This window comes from Bufo gargarizans, unplaced genomic scaffold (assembly GCF_014858855.1).
Source record: "Bufo gargarizans isolate SCDJY-AF-19 unplaced genomic scaffold, ASM1485885v1 original_scaffold_2150_pilon, whole genome shotgun sequence".
Classification (NCBI taxonomy): domain Eukaryota; kingdom Metazoa; phylum Chordata; class Amphibia; order Anura; family Bufonidae; genus Bufo; species Bufo gargarizans.
The window spans coordinates 125-10,988 of record NW_025334663.1 but is presented as its reverse complement, the minus strand read 5'-3'; the positions used below and the strand labels follow the sequence as shown (position 1 = coordinate 10,988).

Below are 10,864 nucleotides of genomic sequence, written 5' to 3'. Positions count from 1 at the left end.
AAAATGCATTGTTCTTCACCAAACTGTTGTTGGATAGTTGGAAGAAGTTGCTGTTGGAGGGTGATTTGGTACCATTCTTTATTCATGGCTGTTTTAGGGCATAATTGTGAGTGAGCCCACTCCCTTGGATGAGAAGCAACCCCACACATGAATGGTCTCAGGATGCTTTACTGTTGGCATGACACAGGACTGATGGTAGCGCTTACCTTTTCTTCTCCGGACAAGCCTTTTTCCTGATGCCCCAAACAATTGGAAAGAGGCTTCATCGGCGAATATGACTTTGCCCCAGTCCTCAGCAGTCCATTCACCATATTTTCTGCAGAAGATCAATCTGTCCCTTCTTAACAAGAATTGAACCTCTTTCCTTGAAGTTCTTGATGATCCTATAAATTGTTGATTGAGGTGCAATCTTAGTAGCCACAATATCCTTGCCTGTGAAGCCAGTTTTATGCAACGCAATGATTGCTGCACGCGTTTCTTTGCAGGTCACCATGGTTAACAATGGAAGAACAATGATTTCAAGCATCACCAGGTCAAGTCTGCCATTTTAACCCAATCAGCCTGACATAATGATCTCCAGCCTTGTGCTCGTCAACATTCTCACCTGAGTTAACAAGACAATTACTGAAATGATCTCAGCAGGTCCTTTAATGACAGCAATGAAATGCAGTGGGAAGGTTTTTTTGGGATTAAGTTAATTTTCATGGCAAAGAAGGACTATGCAATTCATCTGATCACTCTTCATAACATTCTGGAGTATATGCAAATTGCTATTATAAAAACTTAAGCAGCAACTTTTCCAATTTCCGATATTTATGTAATTCTCAAAACTTTTGGCCACGACTGAACACTAATAAGGCCATAACTTATACTTGGTACCCCGATCAGTCATAATATGAAGACCACTCACAGGTGAAGGCACATTTCAGTGGGTAACAGTTATCTATCAGGCAGCAAGTGAACAGTCCGTTCCTGAATTTTCCATTTTGCAATTAGTAAAAAGGACAAGCGGAAAGATCTAAATGATTTTAACAGGGCACAAATTGTGATGGCATGATGACTGGGTCAGTGCATCTCCAAAATGGCAGGTTTTGTGGGGTGTTCCCAGAATGCAATGGTTAAAGGGGTATTCCGGTTACCATAAATATAACGTGTGTTTTAGACTAATTCATCATTAATAATTGCCCAATATGTAAATTTCCAATATTTACCATTAATTAGTAGTTTTCTAAGTAGTTTTCTTCCTCTGCTACCCACTGTGTTTCCTCATACATTACCATGGCATCGACCTGTAGTTCTGAGCCTTTGTTAGGTCGAGCATGCTCAATGTGTTGCTATTCATTCCCTAGCTAAATGTCTTGTGAAACAAAAGGAAGTGTTAGGCCCCTTTCAGACGAGCGAGTTTCCCGCGCGGGTGCAATGCGTGATGCGAACACATAGCACCCGCACTGAATCCGGACCCATTCATTTAAATGGGTCTGTGCACATGAACGTTGTTTTTCACACATCACTTGTGCGCTGTGTGAAAATCTCAGTATGTTTTATATTCTGTGGTTTTCACGCAACGCTGGCCCTATAGAAGTGAATGGGGCTTCAGTGAAAAACACAAGCAAGTGCAGATACGATGCGTTTTTCACTGATGCTTGCTAAGAGATGTTGTTTGTAAACCTTCAATTTTTTATCACGTGCGTGAAAAACGCGTTCAGTGAAACTCGCACCATTTTGCAAGCAAGTTCAGTCAGTTTAGTCTGCGATTGCGTTCAGTTTTTTCCGCACGAGTGCAATGCATTTTTCACTGAAGCCCCCATTCACCTCTATGGGGCCAGTGTTGTGTGAAAAATGCAGGATATAGAGGATGCTGCGATTTTCACGCAACACACAAGTGATACGTGAAAAACAACGCTCATGTACACAGACCCATTGAAATAAATGGGTCCGGATTCCGTGCAGGCGCAATGCGTTCGCATCACGCACTGCACCCGCGTGGAAAACTCGCTCGTGTGAAAGGGGCCTTAGTGTGTTGGTGATTACTGAGTAAAGGGGGGCGTGGCCAGACTGTATATCAGACAGCCAATCAATAAACAGCAACACTCATGAACAAGCACAAACTCACACCAGGAAAGCTAGGGATTGTGGGGATTGTAGTTTTTTGAGGGAAGATCAGGCGCCATGATACTCTCAGTGTGTTGCAGGCTCACACAGGAGCTAAACAAATGGATTACAAGGTAAATTGAAGCGCTGGTTATATGTATAAGTATGGGTTCTGAATTGATGACAGTTTGCAGCCTTAATGCAGTTTTGGAAAAATGTAGTTACTTTACCGGAATACCCCTTTAATTAGTACCTCCCAAAAGTGGTCCAAGGAATGTCATCCGGTGAACGGGATTAAGGTTAACGCAGAAGACTTAATGTAGTACCAATTGCTGAAAAAGTTACTGTAGGCTAGGATATAAAGGTGTTAGAATGCACATAATATCACAGCTTACAGTACATAGGGCAGCATAGCCAGAGTGCCGATGTAGACCACTGCCCACAATGAGCACATGGGCATCAGAATTGGACCACGCAGCAATGGAAGAAGAGGGCTAGACTGATAAATCCCAATCTCTTACATAATGTGGATGGCCAGATGCATGTGTGTCACTTAACTGCTAAAAAGTTGGCATCAGGATGCACTATGGGAAGGAGGCAAACTGGCGGTAGCGTGATACTCTGGAGAATGTCCTGCTATAAAAACTTTGGGTCCTACCATTCATGTGCCTTGTCACACTGGAAATAATGTTCCTGAATGGTTTGAGAAACGTGAGAATTCAAGATGACTTGGACTCCAAATTGCAAGGAACTCAAACAGACTTAGAATATGTAGGATATGCTTGGAAATAGAGTCTGATCCATGGAGGTCCCACCTCACAACTTACAGATATCATCATCGGATCCTTTGTTATTCATACGGTCCACCATGTACGTCATATTGACTGTATGTGCCTGGGTTCCAACTATCAAAGACTTGTAAACTTTCCAACTAACACTGGAGATGACAAAAACCTGGAAAATTCAGGAGATAGTCAACTAAGAAAAACTTATGTACATGTCCAACTTTAGTCAAGATACTACTATCATGCAGAGGTGGTCCCCAAGATCTCATCTCAAAATAACATAAAACACAAGTAGATCAGTTTTCTCACCTTATACATTTACATTGCTATATTTATTGGGAGAATGGGGGTCCCTGCGTTTCCTCAACACATTGAATTCAATAGACAGACATACTTGGTTACCTTATCTATGTTACTACCTAGATGCGACCTCTGCTGGTGCCACAGCCTGTAGAATAGTGTTCTAGAAATTTTTGGATATGCCATAGATATCTATGGTTGGGAAGGTCCTTTAAGTGTAGATCCGAAGAAAGCCCTAAATATTGTGAACTGCACAAAACGGTATCTCCCAGATGCAATGAGAAAGTTAAAAATGAATCTAATAAAGCAAATCAGGGAAAATGATCAATGTGTCATAAATGGTGACCTTGTACTTTCTAGCGATCATTGTCCTTACATGTTCACCCTTCTGCTACTTTTGGGGGTTCCCTATTTATAGCACGGTCTTTATTGGATTTTTTGTGTCATCTCTAAGGCCTACAACACAAGGCCGTGCTGAGTATTCATGACATTTGTATGGATTCTCACTCTTTTATTTTGGAAAACAATTAGGATTTTGTGTTGCTATACACATCACTGGTTTAATGTGCAAGCCTTAATGTATAGGCTCTTAACCCGCTCTTAAATGTAGCATGACTTCTGTTGGCTGAGAGAAACAAAATCAAAGCAATAAGAAGTAGGAGGAAGATGGCTCCGTGCATTAGTCAACTGTCCACCTGTTTTTGCAAAATGATTTAAATAAGCCCCACTTTCTAGGAAATATTGGGTAGGGGGTAGACACTGGCTGCACTAAACACTTCCAAGGAAGAGTTCATGGTCTCCTATTTTGTTAGCACCATTACAGTCACTTTAATAATTAGCTTTAAAGGGATTTTCCGAGACTTTCATGCTGATGACCTATCCTTTGAAGAACTGAGACCCTCCACCAATGACCTATTTGAGAAGGCACCGGAGCTTACAATAGTCTTCTAGCCTCCTCGCAGCATACCAAGCACAGAGTCACCCATTGTATAGTGGCTGTGCTTGGTATCGCAGCTCAGCCCTATTCATCTCAATGGGGCTGAGCTGCTCTTAGGCCATGTGACTGATGAACGTGGTATCACATGCCCTAGGCTAAGCTGCGAGAAGGCTGCAGCACTACTGAGAGTGCCAGTGCCCTCTCAAACAACTGATCAGTAGGGGTCCTGGGTGTCAGACTCCCACCGATCAGATACTGCTGACCTATCCACAGGAAAACCCCATTAATAGAACCATGTGTGTATATATATATTCCCACAGATCATGTAGTTGATTAATTTCAGTCTGTCTGCTAATATACAAATAGAAGTGAGTTTCACTGCAGGATCAGACTACATAAAGTACGATTGTTGTCTGTTACCGTAGAGACAAGTAGGTCTCTGCATTACAGCTGTAGAGTGAAAACCAAAAGGAAATTAGTAAAGAGGACTATTCTTAATATTGCTTCATTTTCATTTTAGATGCACAAAAGCAATACAAACTGTTACAGAGGTGCACATAGCCTTTAATGTACTCTGCTGCACTGCATACTGGGAGATATCATTTATCTTATATCTGCCTCCTATAACACATCCATGAATATATCTCAGTACAAATACTAAATGTACAAGGAATGATGTGAAACCCATAATGCTGTGTGTACCGCTCTGAGATAATATACTGCATATGTAGGCCACACTCACATGAAAGAGCCAATGGCTCTCAAGTATGGAGCTGTAGGACCTTCATGTACTGTTGTACAAAGTTACAGTATCTCACAAAAGTGAGTACACCCTTCACATTTTTGTAAATATTTAATTATATCTTTTCATGGGACAACGCTGAAGATCTGACTCTTTGATCCAATGTAGTCAGTGTACAGCTTGTATAACAGTGTAAATATGGTGTGTCCTCAAAATAACAACACACAGCCATTCATTTCTAAACCCCTGGCAACAGAAGTGAGTACACCCCTAAGTGAAAATGGCCAAATTGTGCCCAATTACCCATTTTCCCTGCTCAGTGTCATGTCACCCGTTAGTGTTACAAGGTCTGAGGTGGAATGGGGAGGAGGTGTGTTAAATTTGGTGTTATCGCTCCCACACTGGTCACTGGAAGTTCAACATGGCACCTCATGGCAAAGAACTCGCTGAGGATCTGAAAAAAAAAAAAAAAATTGTTGCTCTACATAAAGATGGCATAGGCTATAAGAAGATTGCCGACACCCTGAGACTGAGCTGCAGCATGGTGGCCAAGGCCATATAGCGGTTTAACAGACAGGTTCCACTCCGAACAGGCCTCGCCATGGTTGACCAAGGAAGTTGAGTGCACATGTTCAGCGTCATATATAGAGGTTGTCTTTTCAAAATAGACAAATGAATGCTGCCAGCATGAGTGTGGGTCAGCCTTTCAATGCTCAGACACTGCATTAAATTGGTCTTCATGGCTTGTCCCAGAAGAAAGTCTCTTCTAAAGATTATGCACAAGAAAGCCCACAAACAATTTGCTAAAGACAAGCAGACTTCTGGATAACTGGAACCATGTTCTGTGGTCTAATGAAACCAAGATAAACTTATTTGGTTCAGATGGTGTCAAGGGTGTGTGGTGGCAACCAGGGGAGAAGTACAAAGACAAGTGTGTCTTGCCTACAGTCATGTCTGGTGGTGGTAGTGTTATGGTTTGGGACTGCATGAGTGCTGTCGGCTGTGGGGAGCTACAGTTCATTGAGGGAACCATAAATGCCTACATGTACCGAGACATTCTGAAGCAGAGCATGATCTCCTCCCTCCAGAAACTGGGCCGCAGGGCAGTATTCGAACATAACGATCCCAAACACACCTCCGAGACGACCACTGCCTTGCTAAAGAAACTGAGGCATGTCTCCAGACCTAAACCCTATTGAGCATCTGTGGGGCATCCTCAAAGGAAAGGTGGAGAAGAACAACATCTTTAACCCCTTCTAGAGCATCTTTTCTTATAAAGATGCATTAAAATAATCAATAAAGTGACAACTAGGTATTATCTGACATAGCGTAGAGACAACAGTTATAAAAAAAAAAAAGAAGTGACAGTGGCAAACGCTGTTTATTACATGTTTAAATACAAATCCGATAAGAAACCAGGCATCCGGTATGAGTCAGAAAATACATAAAAACTTTTTTTTTCCTTTTGCTTTTCTTAAAAAAAAAAAAATTATATAAAAAAATATTAAAAATCACGCGTGGACAAAAACACAGTCTCTTTTTGAAATACAAAAAGTCTCTTGAAGTTATAGCAGATCTCCTCCTTCATAGTATCCTCTCGTAGTGTATAGGCTAAAAGAAGTCCCTGTAAACAAGTTTGGAAAAGCCTTTGAAGTCATGAAATTGTCCCTTGTCTCAACTTCAAAAGGGCGAACCAGCATGGAGAGACTACACAGTAGTTTCATGTTTCCAAAGACCAGTCCTAACATTTCCATTGCTGTCTGTGTTTGTGGGTGGCTCCTCGGTCACTTCATTTTTAACCGGTTCGCTTTGGACTGCCAAATTTAGGCCGTATGATTTCTGCTGACTTTCAAGCTCCACGGCAATGGGTTCCCTCAAAATGTCTTTTTTGTGGTTGGCGGACGGAGGCCTTTCCATATTTCTGCTATACCTAGGAAGCGTGCTTCCAGCGTCGCTACTGTCTTGATGGCTCTGGTTAAAATGGCGCTCTCTGTAGGCTAAGTAAGCCCTCCGGCTACGTGAGTGACCTTCTGAGTAGCTCGGACGACTTTTTGGTACTGCGTTCTGTACGCTGCCATCGACGCTGGTGGGAACGTCATATGCGTACTCCCTAAGAACGGTGAGCCTACTAGAGCGGTGTTTACTTCTGTTTTTGTGATGCCTGGACGGGTGACCATTTGGCCGATACTGCACCTCCACCGGCGCAACATGCATCTTTATATCGTTGTCCAAGGAATGTTCAGTCAAGCTATTGTCAAGTTGGGGTGCCGTGTTGACTGGTAAGGGGTTTGTGTTACATTGCGCTGCCGCCGCTTGTAAATTAGTCAACTTGCAGCCCTGCGAGGAGTTTTTGACGCTGGATGCGCTTTTATTGGTACATGAAGACTCAGCGCTGCTGTTTGTACACTTTGGCGCCTCACCGTTGGCAGCAGAAGAGTTGGAAGGTGGGACGTTGACTTGCACCGAATATGTGCTCCTACCTGGGCATAACATATTGATTAACGCCCGTCTCACATCCTCCCGGTTCATACAGTGATGTACAACCAAAAAGGCACCAAGGCTTAAACAAGTCACGCCAAAAAAGCAACTGAAGACCACGTCCATTGGATAGTACAAGGAGACGGATAAAGCACCAAATATCCAAAGGGAAACGTAGAGGAACAAAGTAAGGCTGGCGCCGAGAAGCTGAGCTTGGAACGTCTGCTCGTTCTCCAAGGCAGATGTAGATACCAAAGACACTGACAGCGAGTCCTGCTGGTTCCCCTCCCCGTTTTCGCTGGCCGCTAAGCGCTGCTGTTCCTCGGTTTGCTCCTTCAGTTCAAATACTCTGTCGGGATGACGCTTCAGCTGAATGAATATACTGAGGAAGTACATACAGTTGATGAATACAATGAAACTGGCAGGACCATAGAAGGCTCCCAGGCTGGGCTCCCATGCCATCCAGCAACTAAAAACATAATAAAAAGATTGTTAGACCTATCATGATTGTGTAGAATAGCATAGGACTTCGTGTCAGACACTCACTATGGGGCAGTTGGCCGGCTACCGTAGTTCTTAATGTTTGCTGCTGCTGTTATTCCACATACAATGATAGGAATGCCGCCTCCAATAAGATAAAATCTGAGGAGAAAAAATAAAAAATAAAAGGAAACCGATAAATGACGCCAACTAAAATAGTAATTAAACACAACCTAACATGAGGAAAAACTCAATGTAAACAACCATTTCCTTAATGGTTTCCTACTTCTGCTGAATATTTGACTTCATTGACACTTCCTTTAAGCAAACATGACCACTTCATTCATCACTTTCGCACATATATACACAATGTCAGAAGTATTTTCCTTGGATACAGTCCAAAAGTTAAAGGGGATAAAAAAAAAAAATTAACGAGGCTCCATTAGGACTTTTGCGCCACCTACTGGATAAACCATCAGAACTACAATAAGGCAGTAAGAATGACTACATCATCTTCACATAGGCATATATTTAGTCATTTATCACACACCTCAGCATCGGTCTAGGAGGCGGAGGGAGCTCATCAGGATCCTGACAGCGCTTGGCTTTTTTGGTGACCTGCTTATATATGTTGCGCGCTGTGACTCCGACCCATAGCAAAGTGGCCAGTGTACAGTAATGGAGGAGAATCCCAACCTGCAAAAGAAATGTAGCGTTACTTCGACTGACCATTCGGCCGTGAGATCCATGATGTTAAAGGGGATATCCGATACTTTAAAACAGATGGCCATGAACGCAGTGCTTGTGAAAGTCTTCACCCTCCCTGCGGTTTTTCCGGTTTTGTTGCATTACAACCTGTCATTAAAAAGGTTTTTAATTTAGATTTTATCTAAGGGACCTGACCAAGTAGTCCAGATGGCTACAGTGGAATGAAACGGATACCTTATTTTTAAACCAGAAAAGCTGTGAGTGCATAAGTTTTCATTCCCTTTCAGACCCCTAAAGCTAATTTCAGACGAGCGTGACCACACTGGGAAGCACACTCCAGGCGGCAGCGTTATGGGACATGAGTGCATGACATTAAAATGTTTTATAATGCTGTGTGTCTCTGCCCATGCTGTAATGATTTGTACGGATGGCGTTATGGGAGTAAAAATCATTACAGTTTAGGTCAGGCAGACACACAGCATTATAAATTAGTATAATGTCATGCGCTCATGTCACATCCCGACCCCTCACAGAGCGTTTCCCGCAGAGGAAACGCTTGTCTGAAATTTACCTAAATGGGGTCTAGTTAAAAAAATGTACTTCAGAAATTAAATGATGACTTGAATAAGATCCCTCTGTGTGCAATCAAAGCGCCCCATGGCCTGTCACATGATGGATGTATAAGGGGACAGACACACGAGTGCAGATTTCAAAACAGAAATCTCTCCCTTTTTTTGGTGTCGATTGATGTGCATTTTCGCCAGATCTTACCCTTGCACGGCAAAAAGGTGAAATAAGGGGAAAGTTTGGATTTTCAGGGGGTTCAGCACATTTTTTTTGTCTTAATCGTTTGTGTAACCATAAAAAAAAAAAATTTGCATCTTTACAATGGTAGACATGTTCTGTACACCAAATGCGTCCCCCCATTAATCAATTTTAATTTCAGTTTTCAACGCACAAGACAGGAAAATCATCAACTACTTTCTCAAAGGTAGTGTATTAGATTGGTGGAGGTCCGACTCTCAGTTTATCCACCAGCAAGCTGTCTGAAGGTACTGCTGCACCAGTAGCACAGCTCAGTCCCATTGCCTTCACTGGGATGCAGCTTTAGTCACTGCTTCTCAAACTGAGGTCCCAACCAGATGTTGGTGGTGAAGTGCTGCTCGATAGTCATCGGTCTGCGATTCAGAATAATGACCAGTGCTTATCTTTAAATTTCTACTTGAGTTGACGGAACAAACGTTCAAATAAATTCAGGTAAAAAAAGAAACATTTTGGCACGGACTACAGCCAGTGTTCAGAGACCCAGAAATCTTTGGGGGCAACTAAATCCGTTTTCCAAGTTGATAAACCTGCCCCACTGTGTCCTGGCTGATGAAGCCGTTTCGTACAATACCAGCTGCAATTATGACTAAAATGACCCCCATGATCTAATATGGGTGGCCTATCCTAAAAATAATTTGGCTGTAACAATTATAATTATTAAGACATTGTAAAAAACAAACAAAAAAAAAATCATTTTTTTTTCTATAAAGGCTTTAGTAAATATGTTTATGCACATTAATGCAACATAATACCACCTTCTGGCACAGCCACACATGCAACCATACGCTGTTTTGCCGGCTGTGTTACATGTGTCTGTGTAGCCCCAGCTTTAGAACGTCTCCGATGTGGCTCTGTCATGTGTCGTTTCTACCACAAGACATGTCAGGAGGGATGATATGAGACTAGCTTTTCACAGCTTGTAGTAGGGTTTACTCCTACCCTTACAGTTATTTATATGGTTAGTGAGGGTCCCTTTGGGGTTTGGGAATGTATCAATCATTATTGGAAATTGTTAAAGCTGTAATCCCTGGTGGCGATTTAATGGTATTCCGGAGCTTTATTCTTATACGGAAGTCTTCAAACTTACCGCCTGACAAACACGGGCATTCCTGGTCTGGTTTACGCCTCCCACATACACTGTGCAGGTCAGGAAGATGTGAAGACAGAGGTTAACCAACATGTGCCAGGACTTCAGGCTGACCCGGATAACACTAAAGGATACAAACAAGTAAAATTACAATGAGAACAGACAGTCCTGATGAAGGGTCCTGCCCTAGCAATAGAACATAGAAATCAGGCTGCTTCCACATGGCCATGTTTGGTCTGTGAAATGCTAGACACATTTCCCGGACTGACCGCAGCTCGTGACCAGCCCCACCGCTCGTCTATGGTCCTGTACTCACAGCATCACTTCAGCATGGAGCATTAGACCCTCAGGTGAACAGGAACTCACAGCATTGTAAATCACTATGATGCAGTGACTTCAGCTCAGGTCGGTCCGGTAAATGTGGCCGTCAC

General features: G+C 42.6%; 1 protein-coding gene across 1 annotated transcript; it reads right to left on the bottom strand.

Moving 5' to 3' along the window:
- Positions 1-6,230: 6,230 nt before the first annotated feature.
- On the bottom strand, positions 6,231-10,557 carry LOC122924033 (adhesion G protein-coupled receptor A3-like; the record flags this gene model as incomplete). The annotated part of the gene is made up of 4 exons (XM_044274949.1): positions 6,231-7,802; positions 7,880-7,975; positions 8,364-8,509; positions 10,434-10,557. Coding segments are annotated over 4 exons (1,606 nt in total), but the record flags the coding sequence as incomplete, so codon positions are not given.
- Positions 10,558-10,864: the final 307 nt, after the last annotated feature.